Raw genomic sequence first — 26,048 nt, forward strand, 5'->3', positions numbered from 1 at the left:
TGGCAATTCGGGTTTAAATCAGAGACTGTAAAAAATAGGTCCAGTCCAGTTTTTTTTTAAAATCCAGTCCAGGTTTTTCCCCCCCCTGAGTCCAGTCCAGTTTTTAAAAAAAAATCCAGTCCAGGTTTTTTCCCCCCGAGTCCAGTCCAGTTTTTTTCAAAAATCCAGTCCAGGTTTTTTCCCCCGAGTCCAGTCCAGTTTTTTTCAAAAATCCAGTCCAGGTTTTTTTTGAGAGTCCAGTCCAGTTTTTTTTAAAAAAAATCCAGTCCAGGTTTTTTTTTTTTGGAGTCCAGTCCAGTTTTTTTCAAAAATCCAGTCCAGGTTTTTTTGGGGGAGTCCAGTCCAGTTTAAAAAAAAAATCCAGTCCAGGTTTTTTTCCCCGAGTCCAGTCCGGTTTTTTTTTCAAAAATCCAGTCCAGGTTTTTTTTTCGAGTCCATTCCAGTTTTATTTAACATTCCAGTCCAGGTTTTTACAAAGATGGTTAATTTCGTTAAATTGTGTGTGTGTGATTTCATCGTGTGTTGTGTTGTATGTTATTCAGCAAATAAACCTTAAGACTCTTAATTCGCTTCGTGAAACTGAAAATTTTGCAATGTTTATCCCAAAATCGGGATTATAGTAGCTTTGCCACATGCGTGGACAGTCATAAGACGAATAAAATACACATATTGTGACTATTTGTACTCATGAGAAAAAATTATTGACTTTGTATTTTGACCGCATTTGTACCGTAGACTTACATGGAAACCGGATATGAAAACACCTATACTGGAGCCAACCGTAGTGGCGCTAGTGAGCAACCAGGAACAACAAGACCAGGAAATGAGCTTCAAAAACGCAGTCTGGGTTTGGCCGCTTGGTTTAAATCCGTATAATGAATGTCGCGCCCTTGCAAAGATTCCCGGATGCAACTACACTATATGATATACTGGTTTTCTTATGGAAACATCGGTCAATGCAATGGGTGTGTCGTCAAAACCTGAAGGCCTTTATCCGACTCGGAGCTTCGCTAACCATCGGTTGGATCAAATCTATATTTTACAGGTCTATGGGGAAGTAATTCCGTCTGTTCAATTTAAATGAGCTAGCTATCCATGAACTGTATATGCCTTAGGTTTTGGATATCTTGCTGGCAAGATATTACAGCTGTTATTACTGTACCTGTATATACGATCTTTCGCTTTCATTTTAAGAAGAGGAATTTGTGAGAGAAATATATCTGCCTGTAAAAATAAGTAAAGATTGGTTAATTTAATAAATTTCCTCGGTACCTGGGATCCGGGTCCCATGGTGTAATGGTTAGCACTCTGGACTTTGAATCCAGTGATCCGAGTTCAAATCTCGGTGGGACCTCATCAGTTTTTGCGGTGGAGTCGCTTTGTCTGACCGAACAGAGCACATCTTCAGACAACATAACATTAACAGAAGCTGGAAAACGAAATAGTTTCTCACGGAGCAGCGTATTCACTGCAATTGAAATGCTGTTGTAGCTAACACAGCGTATGCATAGTGTGTGAAAACTGCCTACAGCATATTCGGTGCAAATGTATAAATGTGTGAAAAAGATGTGATTTATATAAATCCACTGTAATCGAGAAATGAAAGAAGCTTTCATGCAGTTGATGAATATTGATATTTATTATTTTGAACTGATTCTCAATTATTTTTCATCTTTATGTTTTTATATTCAAAGAAACCACACAGGCAAAAGACAGACAACAAATACAGATGGTGAACAACAAATTGAAACATAAAATAATAATCAAATTTATTCAGTGGTTAGGAAAAACATTTCTCAAAAGGGTAAAAATCGGTTTAAAAAAATGTAAAGTCAGTACATTTGCCCAAACCAAACACAAGGGTTAATTCAAGATAATACATTGATCATATGCTGAAAACAAAGTAAATTAATAATAAAAAATAATTTAAAAAAAACATGAACACACACATGCACACATAGAAATCATGGACCCCACAGATGAATAGATAGTTTATTTGGCTCAAGGTATGTTCAAGGATAACTTAACCAGAAAATAAAAACATTTTAATATGTCTTTGATCCACATCACATACAAACGGCAGCTTTTTCAAACAGAGCAACCGGAGACAAACATCAATCTGATGACCAACCGGAAAAACGAAACACACCCGCAGCACAAACAAATGTAACCACAAAACCTATGGCAGAGGTCGTGGAAGCAGGAAAAGCAAAATGGCAAATTTTTGTATGATGACCATTAATTTTTTTCACAATGCTTATAATATACATTATACATTTCAAGCAACATCAGCAACAAATGAAAAACATACATGGCTGTTCCACTCTTGTAGAGGCAGAGAGGACTGGGCAGTCTCATTTAAAGATGGCCTTGGTTCCATCTCTATACACCAGCACCCCTACAACAGACACCAGCCCAGTCACACTGCCTGCAAACCTCCCCCAACACAACTGAACCTGATGCTATTGTCACCTGTACTTATAGCTCAGCAGTAATTCTACCTGTACCACAATCACAGAACAGCAGGGCTTTTGTTATGGACGAGCTCTCACCTGTATTCATAAAACAGCATGTAGGCGGAGTTTGACCTCCGCTTCAACACAGACTTCTGGTCCAGCTGCTTTACTCTCTCGTTGTCGTTTGTGTTGCAATCACAGCTCTCACAGATGTAATGACCTGCAGAGTTACACAGATGGATGTTCAGTCTCTGCTCAATGTGCCCATAATGGTGGAAATGTCTCCAGATCAGATTGAGGACATAGGGACCAGGAATGTGTGTGGGCTTTGTGCCTTCAGTGTATCTCACCGTGTTGCATGCTGGATCCAATGTGGGACAGCATGCTGATGACTGTATTCATTCTAGGAAACAGAAGGTACAGACCTGCAGTCAGAAGAGTTACTCACCCAAACCCTCAACCCCCATCCCGCCCCATCCTAGGCCACCCTCCATCCTGCTCTACTCTTTCACTACCCCTCATCCTTCTCTCTTTCTCTCTCCTCTCCTCACCACAGGGTAGCTGTCCTGTTCTATTCTGTCAGGGGTACTTCCTTCCACAGAGCTCCTCTTTTCAGCTTCAGGGGAAACCAAACAAAACCAAAAACACCATCAGACCCCTTGCATTATCATTACCACTACAGATTCATTCAGCACACTTACTCCTCAGCTCTGGAGTCTTATCACTGAGTCACAGGTTCTGCAGGGTCAAGGTGCCAGCAGGTTTAACCAGAAATGAACTAATTCAGGATTTAAGTGTAGAAACACCAAAAACCATGATCCACTGTGTCAATCCAGGGGTAGAGTCTTGACAATCCAGCCCTAGCTTGTTTTCCACATCACAGGAAGTAAAAGGGGACAGAATGGCTCTCACGCCTGAACTACCTGTAAAGAGAACAGCTCCCTCTGGTGAGGGGGAGGTTGCAAAATCCCCATGGGTCAGGTGGGGCTTGGGCAGCCCTGGCAGGCGAACGTTGGCCCTGCTGTGGGCCTGCAGGCTGAGCTGTGGGGAGATGTGCAGGTGATCGTGCAGCTTCACCAGGTTCCCTCTGGAGTTAAAACTGAACCGTTTCAGCTGCACGACCAGCACTCTGCACAGACACACAGAGGAATCCTTTATTTATTTATGTCATATTTAACCAGGCCCGATATATTGAAAGAGAAGGAAGGAGGCTGCACTTACTGAGGCAGTGACTGTAACCTCTGCTCCACAGTGGCCAACTCTAAATCACCACTGGCACCGACACTCTACCTCATAGCCCTGTGACAGCAAAGCACAGTAACACACTAAACATAGAGCTCACAGGCCATGAAACACACTCAACACAAGAGCTCACAGACCGCAGAAGGACAGTAACACACTCAACACAGCTCACAGACCACAAAACACAGTAACACACTTTCAACACTGTCCTCACACACCACAAAGCATAGTAACACATTCAACACTCAGCTCACAGACAAATGCAGTATTTTGAAGTCTCCCAGGTGGACGCTTACCTTGAAGTAAAGGGCAAAAATTGTCTTGCACAGAGCCCCCAGGGACCAAGTTCACAGACAAGCAGTTGTAGGACTCTGTCCTACACACCTTCTCCCCGCAGCTTTGGAGAGGGAACCACAGAGACACAGAAATGAACACTTACAGGCAGGGCTGGGGATGGAGTCTATTCCATTCAGGAATATAGCTGTTTTATTAGTTGATTTTGCAATTTCCTGAACTGACAAAATTCAAACTGAACTGACCCACCAGACATGGGTGGCTCACCTGAGGCACTTTCTGATGGACAGGAGGCCAAATTCACAATTTGCCTCTATGGAACCCGTGTAGGGGTGCAGCCCCACCCTTGTCCTCAGGGAAACCCCCTCCTCTTTAAGCTGGGACAGGAGAACGCTTAGGAACTCATGAGCGTCCTGCAGTGAGACAGGGAAATCCCATGTGGGAAGGAGAGGGTGGTAGGCTTCAGCAGTGACCTCAGAGACATAGTTTACAAGCCCTAGCCTTTACAACAACATTCACAATTACTATCTGTATCACATACCATATGCTCAGTGTAGTTTTATTTATCTACTCCGAGCACAACACCCTCAATCTCCTTGTTGCACTATGGAACTTAACATAAACATTTAATCAATCAATCTATCAAAGAAGATAACTACATTATTTACATACATGTAATTTCATTCACGCATTTGTTTTAAAGTTTGTGATAAATGCGTACCCTGAACACACCATTTAAAAAAAGAATTTGGCACAAGAGGAAATATCTGAAGAACTATGGGGTGTGAGTGGGAGTGTGTGTGTCTGTATGCGTGTGTGCAAGTCTCATCTGCTGCTCATTCCCACAGAAGTCGCTGCAGTACGATGCGATGGTCTGTTTCAGGGTCTTCAGCAGGCTGACCTTGTGCTCTTGCTGTAGCTGGCCTGTGCTGACTGCAGATCTGCAAGACACCTGCAGGGGGCAAGAGAGGTCTTTGATTGCCAGCTGCACAGGCAGTGAAAGTTGCCACTTGAGATTAGGGTTATTATGGGTGGAACAAAAAATAAACAACAAAAGGTAGCTACATACTTGAGTAAATGTGTGGTAAGATGTGACCTCCAGCAGCCTTCCTCTCTCCTGATGTCCTGAGTAAAGATTCGGAGACTGAACAGACTCTGGAGAGTTGCATTCATGTAACATGTGTTCCCGATGTTAGGGAACCTGTGGCAGAGACATGAACACATCCCTACTCTGTTACCGTACAGAAGTCAGGCAATAGGTTATTCATACGCATTACATGGAATTGTTTTTTTGATCTTCAATACAGGAACCAAAACAAACAGGAGACTGGGTCTCAGAGACAGGGTGGGAAAAGTATACAATCAAAGGATGCACAAAATGCAGTTCAGATCGCACACCAATTCTAATCTACATACCTAACTCCATCTCCATTTACATACTTCAAAAATAGTATAATGATACATATAATAGAGCTTGGATCAATAATAATTTCAGAATAATATTTTGGTCCTGCAAGAACAACTGATTTATTTTTCTTTAACACTTGTCAATATTAAGCAGCACATTCTGGAACTAAAAAAAACTTTCCATCCTTCAGTTAGAATGAACAGACTGCCATTCTTACCCAAGGACAGTGTGATCAGTCGTGTTCCTCTGACTCTGGGTCTCATCCTGGCGGAAGTGTTCTAACTGGAGCTTTCTACGGCCTGGGAATTCCAGCCTATATAAGAGAAATAAGTAAAGGATAAGCATGCTCTATTAGTTCTTAGAAATTGATTGCCCGAGCAGCAAACGTAAGCGCTAAAATGAAATTAAATGAAGAGAAAAACACTACCTTTGTTGTTCTGCGCAGTCAATGGCCAGAGCAGGCTTCTCTATGCAGTCGACGGTAAGACCCGGCTGCTCTGCACAGTTGAGGTCCTGGGCTGGTGTCTGTCTTGCGCAGCTGATGTTCTGTGCCAATACCTGCTCTGTGCAGTTGAGGGTGAGGACTGGCTCTTCTGAGCAGTCGACAGTCAGAGACACTGACTTTGCCTTGGTCCCTTTCTTTCCTTTCTTTAACGACCATTTCTTTTTATTTTTCTTCTTCTGTTCTTCCTGGTCAATGTGATCAACAGTCAGAGATGATGGCTCTGTGCAGTCAGTGGTAAGAACTGGTGCAGCACAGCTGATAGTAACAGCAGGTTGTTCTGCGTGGTCGATGGTGACAGCTGGTTCTTTTGCACTGCTGATGGTGGCAACAGGTTCCCCAGCAGATTCCCCAGCTGATTCCTCTGCGCAGGAAATGAAATGAGCTGGTTCCTCTGTGCAGTGGGTGATAAGAAATGGGTCGTCTCCGCTGTGGATATGGGACAGCTGCTCTACACAGCTGATGGTACGTCCTGGCTGTTTTGCGCCATCAGTGTTCAGGGCAAAATCCTGCTCTGCTGGATCCTCTGTGCGTTCAGTGGGCAGGACCGTTTTCACTGCAGACGCTGACTTTCCATCGTCCCTTTCCATCCTTTCTTCAATGACCACTTCTTTTTCTTTTTCTTCTTTATTTGTTCTTCCCGGTCTGCACAGTCGAATGTCTGGAAAAGTTGCTCTGTGGTAAGGGCTGGGTTTGCTGCACAGTTGAGAGTAAGAGTTGGCTCCTCCGTGCAGTTGATACTAGGAGCTGCTTCCTCTACCCAGTCGATGGTAAGATCTGCCTCTCTCCTGCAATTGATTGTAGCAGCTTGTTTCTCTATGCAACTGATGCTAAGAGCTTGCTCCTCAGCACAGGTGATGGCTGCAGCTGGCTCTGCACAGTCGATAGTCACACCTTGTTCTTCTGCGCAGGGTAGGGGCCTGCGCAGATGGTAGGGGCCGACGTATCTGTGCAAGTCTCCTCAGCACAGTTGATGGAAAGAAATAGCTTGGTGCAGTTGATGGTATTAGAAAGCTCCTCTTGGCTGTCAATGCTAGGAGCTGGCTTCTCTGCACAGTCAATGGTAGGATTTGGCTTCTGTACACAGTCGACAGAAAGAGCTTGCTCCTCCAGGCATTGGATAGTAAGAGCTGCCTCTTTCATGCAGTTGATTCCAACAGCAAGCTCCTCAGCACAGTCAGCGGTCAGATCTTGCTCCTTTCCACAGCTGATGGTAGGAGCGGGCTCATCTGTGCATTCGATGGTAAGAGCAGAGTCATTGCTGGTAACAGTGGCAAGGGCTTGAGCTCTTTAGTGCCATTGATGGCACCCGCTGGCTCCTCCACACAGTCAGTGATAAGAGCTGGTTCTATGCAGTCAATAATAACAGTTGGCTGCTCTGCACAGCTGATAGCAACAGCTTGCTCTTCAGCACTGTTGATGGCCACAGTCAGACCTTGTTCCTCTGCACAGTCAATGGTAAAAGATGTGTTATCTGCGCAAGTCTCCACAGTGCAGTCGACGGTAAGGAATAGCTCTGCGCAGTCAATGATATCAGCAAACTCCCCTGTGCTGTCAACAGCAGGAGTTGGCTCCTCTGCACAGTCAATGGTAGGAGCTGGCTCTGTGCAGATGATGGTAACAGCTTGGTCTTCTCCGCAGTCAATGATACCAGCTGATTCCTCAGCGCAATTGATCGTAAGAGCTGGTTTTGCATAGTCAATGGTGAGACATGGCTCTCCCATGCAGTCGATGATAACTGGCTCTGCGCAGTCAATGGTACCGCTTGGCTCCTCTGCGCAGTCAATGGTACCGCTTGGCTCCTCTGCGCAGTCAATGGTACCGCTTGGCTCCTCTGCGCAGTCATGGGTCAGAGCTTGGTTTAGGTGGTTACCTGCCCAGCTCCTCTGCATTGTCGATGGTAAGATCTGGCTTAGTGCAGTCAGTGCTAGGAGTTGACTCCTCTGTGCGGTCAATGGCAAAAGATGTTTCCTCTGCACAGTCACTGGAAGCAGTTTGTGCCTCTGCGATGGTAAGGTCGATGGTAAGGACTGCTTCTTTTACACATTCAGTAGTAAGAGTGAGCTCTGGGCAGCTGGTGGTAACTGCTGGCTCCCCTGCGCAGTCACTGGTAGCAGCAGGCTCCTCAGCGCAGTCGATGGTAAAGGCTGTCTCCTCCGCGCAGCCGAAAGTAAGGGCTGTGTTCTCTACGCAGCCAATGGTGAGGGCTGTCTTCTCTGCACAGCCGATAGTAAGGGCTGTGTTCTCTACGCAGCCGATGGTGAGGGCTGTCTTCTCTGCGCAGCCGATGGTGAGGGCTGTCTTCTCTGCGCAGCCGATGGTGAGGGCTGTCTTCTCTGCGCAGCCAATGGTGAGGGCTTTCTTCTCTACGCAGCCAATGGTGAGGGCTTTCTTTCTCTACGCAGCCGATGGTAAGGGCAGTTTCCACTGTGCAGCTGATGTTAACAGCTGTCTTCTCTGGGCAGTTGTTGTTCTGGGTCAGCTGGTCTATTGACGCTGACTGGGCCTTTCTTCCTTTCTTCCCTTTTTTCTTGGTCTTTTTCTCCTCATTATCCACATTTCTCCTCATTATCCACTACCCCCACATGTGTTTAAAAAATGAGAAATTGTATCAGGATGTTTTCTTGACACAAGAGAAGGCCTTTTACATAATACAATAGACTATGCTCGTGTCAACTGAATGAGGACTGTTGTTTTACAGGCAGTTTAAAACCTCAAAACACTAACAGTAATGCATGATCATAGTTAAAATGCATTTTACTCAGTGATGTTTTAACTATTAGTGACTTCTAATTATGTTAAATTCTATCCCAAACAATTCCAAGATAAAACATAACAGACATACTCTAAATGTAAAAATGTTATTTAGAAAATACATGTTTGTATTGAATTATTTTTAAATAGGCACTTTATTTTATATTAAAGTTACCCCAGGTCTTGTTTTGTGCAAAAGACCCGACTTATGACCAACTGATACTAATGGTACATTATGGGAATAACATGGACAATAAAAAATAAAGATTAGTACTTACCAGACAACAGCACAACAATGAATACTTAAAGTTCATTTTGGTAACTGATCGCCGTGTTTTGTCCTGTTCATAGATCTGGTGTAATTGTGATCAAAAATGAATTGGTAGCACATATTAAGTGTACATTTACGTCTGTGACATCATTGTAAAATAAAAATTGCAAGCTTGTTATTTTACTGTGACGTACTTTATTTTGCATTTTGTTGCCACAGATGTTCGATAACTAAGGTTACTAGTTTGTAAACAAACATGCATCGTTACAAAACTTAGTTACTGAATTATTACAAGCTTGTACGTTTATATCCGCAGTAACTGATGTTATGACCAGCATGATAGCTAAAATTGATAACCAAATAAAATAGTTGCGTTCGAACTAATTAAAGGACACGGTTTTTGACATCTCGTCAACATTACTTAAAACGCTGCGTTGTTGTTTCCGAACATTCGGGATGAGGTCATGGCCCTTTAAAAACGTTCGCTAACTTGTAATATCAGTTCATATTGTAGCCGTGTGAAGATAAATAAATCCCCAGTGTATCCTATTTAAGTTCATCGGCTTCGCTTCGGACCTCCGCGTCGGGTATTCAAACATAATTAAAAATGATACATTAAAATATAGTTCTGCTATATTTTATTTGAAACAAAAAAAAAAACCCTGAAACTCATGACATTGGCTTTATGTTACAAAAAAAGAGTAAAAGTTTGTCAGCTCCAAATTTACAGATGAAAAATAAAATATATATGAAAGTAATGGACAAAATCATTCCCAAATAGTGTGTGCAAAGCTGAGTGATACAAAAATACGTAAAGCTGTTATTGCAGTAAAAGGTGACTACCAAATATTAATGTGTAGGGTTTGATTACTTATGCAAGCAGCGTATTTAAGTTTTTCATTTGCTTAATATATCAGCTGACAAATAACTAAATTTGGGTTTCAAAATTTACGGAGAAAAATACTACTTATACTACTGATAACTTTCAAAGTGAATACTTTTGCAAGACCTGTATATACTCGCTAGGAATATTGTTTGACAAGTCTGGCACTATAACCCATATAAATCGTGACAATGCCCTCATGTTCCCGAACAAAAGTTCACTCTGGATAAGAATGATATCTGCTAAATAAAGGTAATTAGTTCAATGTAATTTACAATGAGAGATTCAATCTTAACAATTGAATCACTCATTGTAACATAATCTTGATAAAACATTTCCCAGGAAGGATATTTATCATGATTTGTTTTCCCACACAAGATTGTTCCATGGCACCATTCTCACCCATGTTATGGGCTGAGGGCTGGGTTAGGGTTGAAGATCTAGAGTGATGGTTGGGCTAGGATTGAAGCTACACAAGGGTGGAGAGCTGATGTTTAGGACACCCTATTACATAATTACGCCTGTGTCCTCTCTCAGCCTATGCACTGCTCACATCTCACCATGATGGTGACATGGTTACCGTGACATAAATGTGCAGCACTTAGGATATTAATTCCTGAAGGTATTCACTCCTGCACTGACGGTGCTATCAAGCTAAACTTTGTTATTCAGTGTAATGAGAAAAAGTGAATGCAGGACTGCTGGCACCAGTGGTGTTGTGAATGAGCAGGGATGCCTGAAGCAGCACATTACATTACATTTATTTAGCAGACGCTAAAGCACATCAGAAAGGTTATTTTAAAAACTATTTATTTTTCTATGCAGATTCTTCCATCCTTGACAAGCGCACTGAATTCCAGCATTAAAAGCCATGGAAAAAAGCTGAAGCACAACACTGTTGCTTTTTGGCTAAAAGAGGAGGGATTTAAACCTTTCATGCCACTGCCTTGTTTGCCCATAAAAATAATTTAAAGCAGACTGAAAACACAATCAAAATAAATCACAATGGCTATACATTTTAACTTAATACTTTGGCATTAGTTGAGAGAAACCCCTTTTACTTCTATGCGCAAATCAAGAGTAGGGGTTCTCAGAGGAACAAGAATATGACTAAGTTAAGAACAAGTCATTGTCACACAAAGTAAGCCCCCTTTAACCAATACTACCATGGAAGTCATATGTATACAATGGTAAACTGCAAAATAGAAGATTAACTTCACAATACAAAATTTAAAAATGCAATAAGAATTTAAAAAAATCTTTCTGAATACACGTTCATATTCTTGATAGGCTCAGTGCTGGAATGTTTCTCTCAGTCTGCATTTAGGAGACTTGCTTTCACCCACTGGCTTTAAGTGAGCTGTTTGTGCAGATTGTTTTTTACTGCCGCAATAAGGCCTCATCCACCCACTGCTGTATTTGCACCATCGCTTTCACTGTTGGAATACCTCTAATTTAGGCTGCACTAAAACTGTTGCAAAGAATAGAGTTGATGTTTACATTGGGTCTCTCTCTCTCAACAATTATCTATTTTTCTGTGAAACATATGTACATTACATACATTTAGTTTCATACATGGTTCACATGTATTGTTCCAAGTAAATATTTTATTTATATACATACTATGGGGCTAGATCAGGACCAAAGGTTGCATACATTTTAAATAAAGAAATGTAACTGTAAAAAAAAGTTGAAAGTGCAACATATCTTGAAATAGAAAAAATAAATAATATGAAAATTAGTTGAAATTTAACTTAAATTTGAAGAAAATTATTTTGCTTTGAATTTTATTTAAAAAAAAAACCCATTTATTTTTGTTACGAATCTTACTGTTTTTTGTTCCATTTCAAATCTTTTTCTCAACAAACTGTTGGCCTTATTTTGGTATGGGTGGAGTTTAGAAGAGAAGGGTGTGGAGCATGGTATCCCTTGAATGAGTTTGTTTATGTCATCCAAACCACGATAAACAGTAAACAGGTCGTTCAATGGAGGCTTTGCCAACACTAACAACTGATGGCAAGCATAGCCATAGCCAAAGCCTGTTGTACCTTGAAATCTGTTAGCTTGATGGCTCGAACCATGACGGAGGTCCAGTGCTTTAGATGATCAACAGCGAACTCCTGGTGTGCCTAGTAGTAGTGCTTTACTTGCAGTCAGTTTGTTTTGACTAAAGCAGGCTGCAGTGTGTGTGTGTAGACCCAATCCTATTTGCAGCTATTTGGGGGCCCACCCCCGGCCCCTAACTCAGGCACCCTGAAAAAACGAAGAAACTGCATCACAACAAATTCTGCATGTGTATTCATGAAGCCAACACCCAATATAATACAGTGATGTGGGCACTGGGTACTTGATAAGAAGGCAAACAGGCAAAATCGAACCACAGGCAAACACGTATGCATACAAATGTATGCATACTCATTGCAGCATCGAGCTGTTAATTTAGTGACACTCCGCGCCAGTGGGAGGCTACAGATTCAGATGTGGTCAGGTCAGGCTCAGTATAGCAATACCTTGACTTATTTAAAGTTAGACTTCCAGCTAGGTAGCCAGTTTAGCTGTGGTAAATAATCTTCAACCCAACTAAGCTTGGAGACAAAATGTATCTTAAGTTACTTTAACTTAAATCTTAAACTCACTCATCCAGTCTTTTTTTAAAACTCAGTTTTCTATAACATTGGCAAGCTAGCTAACTGCCATCTAAACGATTAATATTATTATTTCATTTATTTATTCACTTTTGCGATGCCATGCATTGTTGATATTAACCTGTTAGCAAGCCAGCAGATTTAGCATTTCCTCCTGCCCCCACTTGTCTGCTGGTTTATCATGTTTGCAAAATACAGCCGAGGCCGGACAACTGAAAGTTCGAAACAGCAAGCAAAGGTTATGGTTAGCTAGTTGGCCACATTGTCACACACTAAAATATTATTTTAACCACTTGATTTGGTAAAGCATGCATGCATAAAAGCATGCAATAAAGCAGGATTTATTTTCCAGAAACACTAGCTAGCTATAGCTAGTAGCTAGCTACAGTGAGGGTGAGCTAGCCAGTTTGCTAGCCTAGCCAGCTCAGAAAAAAGCTGCAGGACCCTAGTTGTTTCACGAAGCAGGATTACTGAGTTGTCTGGATAACTGCAGTAAAACCCCATGGACGGAAGTAGAAAAGAGCTCTTTTGGATTTTACTTAATGCAGTTATCCAGCTAACTCAGTAATCGTGCTTTGTGAAATACCCCCAGGTCGCAGGGTTAGATCGTTAGCAATCACTAGACTAACCCCGCCATTAAAGCCAAGGTTGTAGCTCATTTTCGCTAGCTAGCTGGTTAGGTAACATAACACTGGTTACTGACAGAAAAATGCGTTCGTCATAGAAACAGATTATACCTTTGCTCTCTGAAAGTTTTGCTTCCTTCATTTTAAGTTTTCGCTGCTCGTCCTGAGACATTTTTATGCCATATCACATTTCAAGTTCAATCTTAGCTTTCACTGAGTTCATCCATCAAAAACTTCACATTCGATTACCAACGCCAATCACCTTGCATCAAATATTGTAGATATTTGTTAAAAGAAATTTTGTTTTATACTCGTTTATCCATGAGTTTTACTCAGAAAAAGTTAATGTTAGTTATCCCAGTGTCCCTCCCCTTTTGTTGAAAGAGGTATCAAGGTCATTGTAATTTTGGGGGGAAAAACAGCAGTTCAACGGGGGCCTCTAGCGGTCATGGGGAACCTACGGGCCCCTAAATTAAATGTCAGTTAGCTAGCTAATGTTACAGAAAACGGATAGTTTTTTAAAGATTGAATGAATGAGTTTAAGATTTGAGTTGAAGTAGCATTAGCAGAACTTTTACCTGTGAGCTTGCAATCCATGTTAACCTTTTTTGTTGGTTTCATAGCTAAATTGGCAACATTGCTGGCAGTCCAGGTTTAGGTAAATCAAATTATTTCTGAGCCTGACCAGATTATCAACTGCGGACTAGATTTATATGGCCAGATCAATATTATTTTAAATAACAGTATTAAATTCAGGTATTGACTTTATTTATATGCATACAGAATTTGTTTCTATGCAGATTCGGCGAGTGTTCAGGGATGCCTGAGGTAACGCGCAGGTGTGTGCGTTTGTCTCACAGTGACCTCGTGCCCCCGAATAATGTGGCACGTGGTGGCGTGCTGTTCTCCAGGGTTCAGATGACAGAGGCCTCAGGGAGCAGCATGTCCAGCCGTAGGTTCCCCTGCAGTGCTAGGTGCTGTGGATGGTAGGGTGGGAGGGCACTACTTTCTGGGGCTCAGGGGTTGGGGGCACGAGTGGCCGGCTGGTGGACGTGCGGCTCATTTCGGTGGAGGAGGTGCTTGAGTAATATTGGGAGCGAGAGCCGACGGTCACCAGTTGACCCATACACTGAACACTGAGCTGCGTCCATTGCCGCTTCAGCACCGTCTGCACCTTTGGAGAAACGTGTCGATCAATTGATCAGTCATTTACAATTATCTGCAAATGCCCATATCCAGAGGCAATTTACACAACTAACAGTTTCGATACTACTTGTTTACACAGCTGGACTTTTATTGAAACAATCTGGGTTAAGTGTTGTGGTTGAGTGAAGCAACAGGGTTGCAATCAATACACAAGAGACTTCCATGAGGCATAAAATATGCTGAACTGAAGCTTCTTGAGTGTGGTTCTGCTTCACTCAGGTTTGAGGGGATTTAAGATTCCAATAAATGTTGGGCAAGTCAATAGCCCCAAGACAATATACAGTTCAAGAATTTTAGATGTAGAAAGCAACATCTCTTACCTCTCCATTGCAGAAACAAAATATAGTTGCAACAAGAAGCCCCTAGAGAGAGAGAGAGAGAGAGAGAAACAGAGAGAGATTGTGTAGTACATGTTTTCCAGATGGGTGCTTTAAAGTTTTCCTATGACCTTTGTACTGTATTTTTTGGCTTTCTGTTTGTCTTTTGGGACTGCTTAGAAGAATGATGTTTCTGGGGGAAAGTTTAATGATTATTGTCATTAGCTGTGCAGCTGAGTGACTGCATTGAGCAAAAATGAAGGTGATGGCTGACTTCAAGTGTTTCAGACACAAGCTGGTTTTTAAGCCGGTGAACTGACAGACAGCATTGCAGCAGCGGGACATGGCCTACATTCTGAATCGGGAATGTTGTGAAACACCCTGTCTCACGCCGGTTAGGAATTGTAGTGAAACCTGTTAATGCTCATGTGCTCATTCGTGTGGTTGAACTCTAAATGTTAAAGGTTCAATTCACAAGCACCGCATGGTCCACACCTCACATTAGGGGCCAAAATGGGGGGAATTTTTATTCTGTGCACGCAGGGCTACAGGCTATGGAAATGCAATAAACTACAGGAAATTCATTTCCTTTCATTATTCAGTGCTTCCTCCTGGCGTGCTGTTGGCCACATCAAGTATGGCAGTGGTCTCCAACCCTGGTCCTGGAGAGCTACAAGGTCTGCTGGTTTTGGTTTCACCTTAAATTCAGCACCCAATAGAGACCCAAGACACCAGGTGAGTTGAGTTAACTGTGTAATCAACTGCTCTAATTGATTCATGAGTCACTATGAAAACCAGCAGACCCTGTAGCTCTCCAGGACCAGGGTTGGAGAACACAGAATGCTGCAGTCTTCTGACTGTAGGAACAATACTGATGAGACTCAAATTTGATGTGCAGGTCAGAACAGGGTCATATAGGACTACACGTGAAATATTTTACCTCTTTAGTTTCTACTAAAAATATAACACAATACTCAAGATCGGTAAGAATTTTCAAAGAATCGTGTTAGGAATCAAAATGCGAAATCATATTAAGATCGTATTAATTTTGCTCTCAAAATTGGTTAAAATTATGGTTTGTATTGAATTTGCAGGAGTTTTAGTGGTATCTAAAAGCTTAATATATTTCCAATGATTATTTGACCTTTGTCTGGAATACAGTGTGAAATGAAACCCAGACTTGAAATGAAACTGGACATGACACAACCCCTCCCCCCCCAACCCTGCCTCAACTCCAGACTTGTGGATATGAAACAACCCCTCCCTTATCCACACCCAGCCCCACCTCAGCACCCCTCAGCCTCCCCGTGTACCTGGTAATGTGTGAAGATGTGCATGACAAATTCGTATACAGCCTTGGGCAGGCGCCCCTCGGGGGTCCAGGGGAACAGGACAAACTGCACCCCGAGGAGCGGCACCAGGATCAAAGTGGCCCGAACCGCCTTCATGTAGGTGTTGGACTGGGTGCAGTGGGTCACCCTGAGTTTGGTGATGAGAACGCGCACGATGTTGAGCAGGAAGAACAGATTCACCTGGAAGGAGGACAGGACAGAAGATGAGTAGAGTGAAAGAGAGAGGGAGTGCGAGGAGGAAGAAAGGTGAGGTAATAGGTGGCAGGCTGGGGACGGCTCGGATTACATTATCTTGTTAACATGAACTTCACAAAATCATAAAATCTCATTGTTCTCAGAGATATTTTTGGTTTGAGCAACTGATATATAAAATGGTGGGTTGATTCTGGGATTGTGAAGTCTTGTGTCTCAAAAAAAGAGGTCTTTCGGAAGGGTAGAAGTGTTCAGTTTTCCTACTGATTAAAAACATTTAAAATCAGGTTTCAAAAAATGTATATTGGGTATGTGGCGTTATTCATATGCCTTATCAGAAATGAGAAAAATAAAAAAATTAAGAGTTTGCCATAAAAATTAGGTCTCATTGCCCTTGGATGCAGTGTGAAGACTGACCAGCAGGGCGGCGTAGATGGGTCCATGGACAATGTACAGCAGGTGAGTCTCCGAGCTGATCCAGCAGCTGCAGCAGTTAGACCGTGCAGAGAGAAAAACATGCCTCAGTTGAACTGCTATGCTGCATATAAGGATGCATGTATCTGATAAAGGATAGCAGTTAAAACAGGGTATATTGTCTTTAGATAAACAATCCAATCTAAAAATGGCAATAAGTTACTACAAATATGCTTCCCTGTGTTTGTACAGAACTGCAGGTGAGGTAATATAATATTGGCTGGTGACCTATCATGTGGATAAGCACCACATCCAGTTCTCCAAGTGGTGTGCTCTGTTTTAACTGGCTGTTGCACTTCAGTTGTGAATAGCAAAAACATGATCACAATTAAAACAGGTGGTTTTATAGCTATCTGACAGCTGGCAATATACAGCAACACAGCAGGCTTACTTGTCATTATAGAAGAGCCAGCGGGCCAAAGCATGGGTTGTGGCGGGGACAAGCGGGAAGACTATCAGGAACACAGATAACGGCATTAAAAGTAATGCATTTAAAACACACTTATCCAAACACACATCAATATGTCCTCTATGCCAGTGTGTAGTAAGGAGTTACTGCAGGAATAAAGGGTATATCATAAAAAAATTAATGAATGCATGGGCAAATAAAATGTCTTAGATTAGGAGTGCTTAGCTAGGATCCCCCCCAACATTTCTCAAAAGAGAGACATGGGCATACACCAGATTAGTTCAGTTGGGAAAGGAGGTCATTTTGATTGCACACTGGGGCCTACAGGCAATGTTCTGAGCCTTGGCCTGGGCTGTGTCACACAATTGGCTTTGCTATGCCGAGACAGTTGAAACCATCACATTCTCTGGCTTCAGAGAACAATTAGAAACCAATTGTTGCCAAAGCAAATGGCAAACCGTCAGATTTAACTATTCGAAACAAGTTCTAAAAAAAAAAAAGCTCAGCATTATTGTAATATATTTTCAAAAGAAAGGTTTAAAATGTGTTATCATATTAAAATGGATTAAAACAGTTTTAGTTCAATATATTTTAGGATCTCACTGCACTCATCATCCAATATGGCAGGCAGAGGCAAATTGTCCGGCCTGCAATCTAATTGACTAATGTGGAGACAGACTTCCCCTTTTCCACTTTTTACTCACCCCATCCCAAAATGAAGTACCAAGACAGCTGCTGTTCCTCTGCAAACACGGCAACGATGATGAGCGTGTGCAAGTAGATTCCCTCGCACAGCATCCAGAAATAGTTGGAGCCCAAAGCGTAGGAGTTCAGGAAGGAGAGCACCTTGCAGCCTATCTGCCTCGGGACAGAGCGCAAAGCACAGTCTCCCTCAGACCGGCGTCCGCCACAGCGCACTGCCCAGCTGCATTGTGGGAATGAGCAGGCAGCGCACTCACCGGGTTGCTGGCTATCAGCGGCTGGTTGTTGGCCACTACGGAGAGGGATACGACCGTGCAGACGGAGTTGAGGATGAAGGAGAAGAACATGTTCTTGTGTAGAGAGATTCTCTGACAGCTGAGGCTCCTGTGCAAAATTCAGAAACGCCAGAGGGGATCACAAAATGTTTCGCAAATACCAGGCTGTGTAAAAGGGCTGAAGTTATCAAAAAAGTGACAATGGCATCACCAGTGCTGTGTGAGGGCCACCAGAAAATGTAATCTTTCAATGATGAGACATATCTGAGGAACCTGGCTCCAGACTGAGACACAGATAGGGGGGCCTCAGGACTCACTTGAAGTAGAAGAAGATGCAGAGGGAGATGAGCAGGGAAGCCACTGACAAGCCGTGGCCCACGATGGCCAGGTAGTACAAGCTGTACGCCGCCTGGGGAAACGAAGCATACTCGAGAACACACCTCAGGGTGCAGTCACAAGCACGGGTCACAGAGCGAACTCAGGAGGACAGCTCAGAGTGTAGTCAGGAACACAGTCAGGAGCACAGCTCGAACCTCAGTCAGGAGCACAGCTCGAACCTCAGTCAGGAACACAGCTCGAACCTCAGTCAGGAGCACAGCTCGAACCTCAGACAGGAGCACAGCTCGAACTTCAGTCAGGAGCACAGCTCGAACCTCAGACAGGAGCACAGCTCGAACCTCAGTCAGGAGCACACCTCGAACTTCAGTCAGGAGCACAGCTCGAACCTCAGTCAGGAGCACGGTTCGAACCTCAGTCACGAGCACGGTTCGAACCTCAGTCACGAGCACGGCTCGAACCTCAGTCACAAGCACAGTCAGGAACACAGCTCGAACCTCAGTCAGGAGCACAGCTCGAACCTCAGTCAGGAGCACAGCTCACAGCAGGAACTACACCCTGGCATTAGTCAATTAAATAAACTGTTTTTCTCGGGGAGCTATTAGCTTTACTTCAGAATGACCCAACTGCAGTGTTAGATTTGGAATATCCTATTGCCATTTGAGTCTCCAAAATGAAGTAGGTTAGTAAATGATTAATTGTACCTGGAGCTTCTCCTTGGTGTGGGCGGTGCACTGGGTATAGTTGGACCAAATGCGGTTGCTCTCAGGGTGATGGAACCACCGACCATCCGCACCGCATACTTTGGTCACCTTCTCTGGAACAGGTGAAGACAACATGAACCAATGAGCAGCGAGAACCTGAACGTGCATCTTTCCCAGTGCTTCCCAGACATGGCCAGTCTACAGAGAAGGGTGTGATGGTGTGACGGTAATGGCATCACTGAGAGGTTCAGCTCTCTCTCGACGACCTGGTCGGCATTCTCACCAGAAGGGTCGAAATCCTGGAAGTACACCGGGCAGTGCTGCACCGCCGTCCCAGGAGAGGAGTCCTCCCAGCACAGCCAGCCGTCCCATGTACGGTTGCAGAAGGGACCTGCCGAAGGGGACCTTTTCACGTCATGCAAAACTTTGCGTGGTCCCAATGTCAGAACCCTCAGGAAACAACAGAGGAACTGAAAACACCCAGCATTCTGAGCCGGTGGAGCCGCAGTGTAAAGATACATTGACGCTAGCACTGGCATAAGTGCCTGATCGTACTGATTTTCAATGGATGTAGCACATAACTCTATGGTAACTACCTTACTGAAGCAGGCAACAGTGGTAACTGGTTCACATTAACACAATGTCTCTTACATATGGCTTCAGTGCACTCATACACAAATGCTATACCCATAGAACTCCATACACTAATCTGTGCAGTTCTACTGCAGGTCTTGGTATTGCCAAATATACACAACATTGGTCAGTTTGAATAAGACCCAGAATAGCTTAATGTAAGACGCAACACTGTGAATCTGAGCCCAAAGCAGAAGTTCTCCGTTTAGAAGAGCATGGGAAGTCTTTAGGAATTTGTCTCTCATTTGATATTTTCTCTGAAAAGTTTTCAGTTGTTTTTTTCTCTTGTGCTTGTGAGATCTCACCTCAGCCGATCTCACCATAACCTTAGAAGCATCTTTTGACAGTTTTCATGAGACAAACACAGCTCTTCCAGACAGAACCAAAGAAATTCACTGAGGATGATCTGACTTTTTAAAAAAATGTTTTACATTTATTTTAGCTTACATTTTTCATAATTCCTGTTTAAACCACAACAGTTTTGCGAATGTCTGGCTCACCTTCACTGAGATTAGGGGGGTCGCTGATGATTTTCAGGTAGCACTCAAACTGCGCCAGCATGATCTGCTGACGAGACACCGCCAGGTCATGCGAAGCGGCAGCGGTGGGCACAAGGACCGCCGGCTGGGCCTCGTGCAAAGTCGTTGCACGTGTGGGACTCTGCGATTGCAGAGAGCGATAGAACTTCAGTGTGACGTCATTTCGAACGTTGCTGTCTGATGTGTGCATTATCAAAGACGCCTCGTAGCCTCACCTCAGCAACCAGCGGCAGCAGCAGTGCCACCCAGCACAGCTGTGTCCTCCTCATGGTGCCACCGTGTGAGGGGGGGGGGGGGGGCACCAGAGAGCAGCTTTTTTACTGGAAGTGGGGTGGGACCAGAGAAAGCTGAATCAATGAACAAAAGTAATAGAGCCATTAAACGATTTTTGGATGCAGCTGGAGTGGGAAAATCTTGATGACTGCGTTCATCGGAACGCTTTGGGAGGTCGTGGGAAGAGGCATCAACCTGAGAGTCTGATAAAATATGGAGTGCCACTGCAGGAGTCTCCCCGATCTTCCCCTCTCTCCTCTACCTGCTTTCAGCCAGTCCGCTGTGAATATAACTTCACTGAAATAGGAGAAATGAACTAATTTCACCATGTGACACTCGTTACCAGACCGCTGTAGACAAACAGAACCTTCCTCCGCCCCTCATTCGAAGGCAAAAAAAAAAAGGTTTGCAACACACTTATTCGATTATTTTCTCCATTTGACCTAGTAATTGTCTAGAATTCAGTCCAACAAGAGTAGAAGTTTCTGGTACTGTGGTGCTACCAATAGCAACTCCAGTGAGGATGTGTATGCCCAGTAGGTTCTCATGCACGAAGGGCTGCGGCAAAGGCAGCAAACAGTAGACAAACAGATAACAGACACATAGATGCACACAGGTAGACCGAGGAAAGTTTGGACAAACAAGGCTGATGGGTTATGTCCCGTGGGCAGGGGTGCCACCAGAGATTTTGGGCCCCATGAAAAGATCTCACACCGGATCTCACCACCTCAGGCCACCCCAGAAAATCTTATGTTCTAATATTTTTGAGGGCCCCTGTCCATCAGCCCCCCTCTCCACAATATGGCGCCCCTGCCCATGGGGCCTCACTGGAACAGGAAGCTGAGAGTATTTTGGCTGTTAGGCTGTGAGAACTAGAGCTCTGTGTAGCTACAGAATCAGCACATGACCACTTTGGCCTCAAATAAACCCCACACCAGCTGTGTCAGAGTTGATGTTGATTATAATCCAGAAAAAAAAAATGTTTTCAGACTGGAGGAGCTTACACAGACCCAGAAAAATCACTTATTTGTAAACTTAATCAAGTTTGCCTGAAATTGCCTTTTCAAATTAATAAACAGGAAAACAACATTTCCTTAAAGTACGTAGTTATAACCATGCGAGCTGGTGACCTGAAATGGCATCTACGTCCTGTACAGGATACTGACCTCAACTTCACTTCCGATTGGGAGCTTACTAGATGGTTGCACCACTGATTGGTTAAAATGGAAATGCCATGTTACTTATAAGAAAGAAGATCTCTAAATGGCCAGTGCCAAATCTTCCAGTCGTGTACTTTAAATTACTTTAATGCTTTCATATTAAAAGACAAGTATCGCATGAATAAATGTGATTAATATCACAGTATTCATTTTCATGTCTTCATGCATAATGTAAAATGATGGTTTTTATTTCACAGGGTCCTTAATAAGTCAGAAGGAACAAGGCCTCATCAGCTCTGTTTTTCTGTGGCATGGGAAACATTTCTGTCCAGAAAGACTTCTCTTAGGAATATTTATTTATAATATTCTCATAGGAAACACAGTTTTTTTTAGAAAATATGCTGAAAGGAAAAATCCCTGATGAATTATGAATTTTCAAGGCCAATTTTAGAATTCTTGCATCTAGAGGGAGGTTTCATGTGCACTAAATGAAAACAGTTTTTATTAAATTAACTTAAATTACTGCATTGTACTTGTGATGTTTGAATTAAATATGAATAACTGCTAGTTGCAAAATACAAATTAGGATATTACATTACATTACATTATAGGCATTTAGCAGACGCTCTTATCCAGAGCGACTTACACAACTTTTACATAGCATTTTACATTGTATCCATTTATACAGCTGGATATATACTGAAGCAATGCAGGTTAAGTACCTTGCTCAAGGGTACAACGGCAGTGTCCTTACCCGGGATTCGAACCTACGACCTTTCGGTTACAAGCGCAAGATATTTGTTCACCAACAATACCATTTGTGTAATACAATTTCAAAATGTCAGCTACAGATCCAGTAAATTTAGGCTCTGATTTCACACCGACAGCAGTTCTCTATTCTTGTGTTAAGCTCACCTCCCCAGCAGATGAACGTGAGAGAGATAATTCACCAGCCTGTGGCAGCGACCTGGTCCATCAGCTCAAACCCAAACGGACAGCACAAAACATCTGGGCTACAGCATTAGCAGATGACGCCTATTTATAACTACGAGCTGCACAATGGGGCTACTGTTTCCTGGGTGTCTGCTTCAGGAGCAGGGAAGTTGGATTATATAAATATGGGACATGCATATTTACACATGTTGCAAGAACTGACTTGATTATGCAATGTAACAGTGGAAGAGAGTCACAGAGATTAGATTTTAAGCAGGTTGCTCTTTATTATATACTTCTTTTTTATTAATTCTTGGGAACTAGAAATATTTTTTTCTTTTTCTCTTTATAAATTTTTGTCCAAAATGTAGTACTGAACATGTCCAATTCCCACCCTAATTTGAAATGTCCTATTACCTGTAATTCAAGTACAAACCTCACAGCTGATTTGGGATAGGGTAAACATGTGCAGTTCTCCTCTGAAATGTGTGGTGTCACCAGCTGCTTCTTCTTGCAGACTACAGCTAAGCTTGCATGGAGTCGGAGGAAGACCTTTCATATGTGCCTTTGACATGTACTGCAAGGGCACCCAAACCGTCTCGTACTACCCTGGCGATACAACTGCCAAAGAGACATCGCCCTGAGGAGCTACCGGCCACAGTTGGCACTGGCATGGCCTGGATTCTATCCGAGACCATGGGGCTCATCCATGCACAACAGCGTGGTGCCTTTCCACCAGGCAGCCCCTAGAAAGATTTTCTGTGCGGGTGCATCATTCTCCAGGCAATTCAGTACAACATCTCCAGGCTGGATAAGCCATAACTCTAACCCAGAAACACAGTCAAAAAGAACAATGCCCCCATTAGTATGAACTTTCTGAAAGGCAATTTATTCATGATTCAAGATATCCTCAACAGCATAAAACTGTGCCAAAGGTGCTACATTATGAGCAGCATCAGTGCAATACCTGCCTGTCCCACGAGCCAGATACAGACAGCCTTTAGCCTACAGACAACAGGTGGCTCTGAAAATAATTATACGAAGGGGGATAACAAATCAGTTGCTGAACAAGGAATACAAATGTCTCATAGACCTCAGAACAGACATATGAGTTTAATTAGATTAGATTGCTGAATTAGATCTCAACAGAAACCCAATCCATCATTGTAGTGTACAAAATGAGCAACACATGGCAACAAAAAAACACCAGTAAAACAATAAAGATCCTCATAAAGGTCTTTACGGCTAAACCAACACATTGGTTTAGCCATAAGCATTTCTTTCTGACAAACTGCTGTGAGGCTTTGGGTCTGAATCCTAGCAGGGATGCTGCTATTGTCCCTTGTAACACAAAACTAGTAACTTTGAAACAAATTGTTGTTGAAAGTAACACAAAAGCAGTAACACAAAAAGTGTTCTGGATATTAAAGCATCCTTTCTGAAAGTGTACTTCGAGATAAAAGTTTCTGTTAAATGATGCCTTAAATCAATGTAATACTGGTTCCATACCCAAACCAAAGGTGAGCTGTAATAAAGGTCAGTCAAAGCTCATATGTACCTAGAAGCTATGCTATTGTACACTAAAATTACCCCCAAAGCTGGGACAGACACAATAGATGCATCTTCGTTGACACCTATGGAAGAATTCTTGTCATTTGCCAGAATAGGGCTGCAGTGTCCTCTAGCAGTGCCGGTGTTGGCCAGAATTTGGAAATGTGTTTCCAGCGGTCACTTCGCCTAACCTGGCCCAGAGTCATGTGCTTCTGCGCAGTGACAAGCACCTGATATTTTCAAGCATATAATATCGACCACTGCAAGAATGATAAAGTCAACGTACCTTATCGGGTATTTTCAGCTCCGTCTAATGTCAGATCTACGCGTTTGGTCCTTTCCTCTTTTAAGCAGCCGAGAACAGTTCAGACAAATAACTTGATGTGTTACAAGTTCCTCAAGTTTAAAAAGCCTTGTCCAGGCAGTTTTCTCCAACAGTTTTTATATCCGCATGCACTTATTCGGCATGCATTTCAGCAACAAAAAAATAAATAAATGAATAAAAATAGAGATGATGTCAATAAGCTTCGCCTGGACTCATACGTTCTTGCTTAACAAAATGTCCGTATATAGACGGGACCGAAATTTGTTCCAGATCCACAGCTCCTAATTCGCAATTGCCCGGTATTGTACTGAAATCTCACTCCCTGGCAGAGTTTCAGTCCTCACGCGTGGACGAGCATCACTGTGCATACCTTCTTTCTTGGAACTCTGTGCGTTCTCCTTCCGCGACTTCAATATTTCGGATTATTTCAGAGCTCTGTTCATGAAGTGGTAAAAACGGTAGTTCACATTTGATCTGGTCGTGGGTTTCTGCGATAGTTTACTTCATCAGAAGCTTACTTCACGAGAATCACTCCGTTTACCAATCATTTTTCCGTCCACCTCGTTACGACATTTGCACGTACTTTTTTGAGCAAGTGAAAAGCATGTTCAATGGAGTTTAACTGACTGGGCCACGTCAAACACTTCCACCTGTTCTTCCTGATAAGCTCCGTGGTTAAGTTTGCTTTATGCCTCTGTTTTGGTGGCATTTCTCTGAATATCAGTGGACAATGTTTCTGTACATTTCAACTGTCATTCTGTTGCCACCGTTACTCGTTACATCATCAGAAAGACCAACAAACAGAAGGGCCAGTTCCAGATGCCACCATACAGGCTCAAGCCATCGCACTGCCTCCACCATGCTTGACGGAGATGAAGCAGTGTCCTGAGAGCTCAGAGCAGTCCCTCTCTTTCTCCAAACGTTCACCTTTACCTGACTCTGGTAAAGGTTTATCTTCGTCTAATCCATAAGACTTGTTTCAATAACTTATCAGACTCATCTTTTTATTTTTAGCTATTTCCAATTTTGCCTTTCTGTTCTTGGTGCTAATAAGAGGTTTGCATCTGGAAGTGTAGCCTCTGTATGGAGATTATTATCAATTACTTGAGCTGACAATTTAGAATTTCTTTCACTTACTGTATAATCATCCTATCATCACTAGCCTAGCTAGATAAAATAATCTTTCTGGGTGACAATAATTTCGTGTTTTTGAGAAAATGTTTTTGAATGTAATAAAACACATTAAAAAAAAAAGAATGAATTACCTTTGAATAAAGATGTATAATTTTCCTCTTTGTTTGAGTATAAAATAAAAGTCAATATCCATCTTGTTTATTTTATAAAACCTTTATTCCTCATTTTCATCAAGGCTGAAATATTCAGGGTGAATTTTTTGACCATATTCAGCTATATGTGAATAATTCCATTCCATGGGGCACACTGCATCCTAGTGGCTGATTAACTGCATGTGAGGAAAAAGGCCATTTTAAACGCGAAATAACAGAAGTATTTAAACCCATGTTTTCAGTTATTTTTATTGAGTAAAAGACTAGGGAGAACGGAAACCAGCAGACATGTCTCCTGAA

At 42.7% G+C, this 26,048-nt stretch overlaps 2 protein-coding genes, 1 long non-coding RNA gene and 1 other non-coding gene across 6 annotated transcripts; 1 reads left to right on the plus strand and 3 right to left on the minus strand.

Moving 5' to 3' along the window:
* The first annotated feature begins 1,282 nt into the window (after positions 1-1,282).
* Positions 1,283-1,354, plus strand: trnaq-uug (transfer RNA glutamine (anticodon UUG)). Its single transcript has one exon. It is a non-coding gene; the product is annotated as a tRNA-Gln (tRNA).
* A 333-nt stretch (positions 1,355-1,687) lies between these two features.
* On the minus strand, positions 1,688-4,403 carry LOC135238273 (uncharacterized). Its single transcript, XR_010325088.1, has 6 exons — positions 4,260-4,403; positions 3,995-4,095; positions 3,678-3,755; positions 3,380-3,585; positions 2,807-2,859; positions 1,688-2,676 (listed from the first exon to the last, which is right to left on the minus strand). It is a non-coding gene; the product is annotated as an uncharacterized LOC135238273 (long non-coding RNA).
* A 415-nt stretch (positions 4,404-4,818) lies between these two features.
* Positions 4,819-10,471, minus strand: LOC135237864 (uncharacterized). 2 transcript variants are annotated; one of them, XM_064305385.1, is made up of 4 exons: positions 5,828-10,471; positions 5,618-5,713; positions 5,062-5,193; positions 4,819-4,944 (listed from the first exon to the last, which is right to left on the minus strand). In XM_064305385.1, exons 1-4 carry the CDS (start codon positions 6,490-6,492, stop codon positions 4,881-4,883), a joined length of 957 nt encoding a protein of 318 aa, XP_064161455.1. In that variant the 5' UTR covers positions 6,493-10,471; the 3' UTR covers positions 4,819-4,880. The 2 variants fall into 2 exon arrangements, with proteins under 2 accessions (XP_064161455.1, XP_064161456.1); XM_064305386.1 differs by having other exon boundaries at positions 4,822-4,944; positions 5,089-5,193.
* Positions 10,472-11,608: 1,137 nt separating this feature from the next.
* LOC135237863 (calcitonin gene-related peptide type 1 receptor-like) lies at positions 11,609-25,260 on the minus strand. 2 transcript variants are annotated; one of them, XR_010324950.1, is made up of 14 exons: positions 24,424-25,260; positions 20,436-20,540; positions 20,182-20,341; positions 19,332-19,439; positions 19,049-19,161; positions 18,326-18,417; positions 17,991-18,117; positions 17,736-17,889; positions 17,014-17,074; positions 16,566-16,632; positions 15,918-16,136; positions 14,608-14,649; positions 12,093-14,255; positions 11,609-12,014 (listed from the first exon to the last, which is right to left on the minus strand). XR_010324950.1 is itself a non-coding variant. In XM_064305384.1 (13 exons), the coding sequence occupies exons 2-13, from the start codon at positions 20,487-20,489 to the stop codon at positions 14,052-14,054; spliced, it is 1,401 nt and encodes a 466-aa protein (XP_064161454.1). In that variant the 5' UTR covers positions 20,490-20,540; positions 24,424-25,260; the 3' UTR covers positions 11,609-14,051. The 2 variants fall into 2 exon arrangements, 1 of the variants encoding a protein (XP_064161454.1); XM_064305384.1 differs by having other exon boundaries at positions 11,609-14,255.
* Positions 25,261-26,048: the final 788 nt, after the last annotated feature.

The sequence above is a fragment of the Anguilla rostrata genome, chromosome 13, assembly GCF_018555375.3.
Source record: "Anguilla rostrata isolate EN2019 chromosome 13, ASM1855537v3, whole genome shotgun sequence".
In the NCBI taxonomy this organism is placed as follows: Eukaryota; Metazoa; Chordata; class Actinopteri; order Anguilliformes; family Anguillidae; genus Anguilla; species Anguilla rostrata.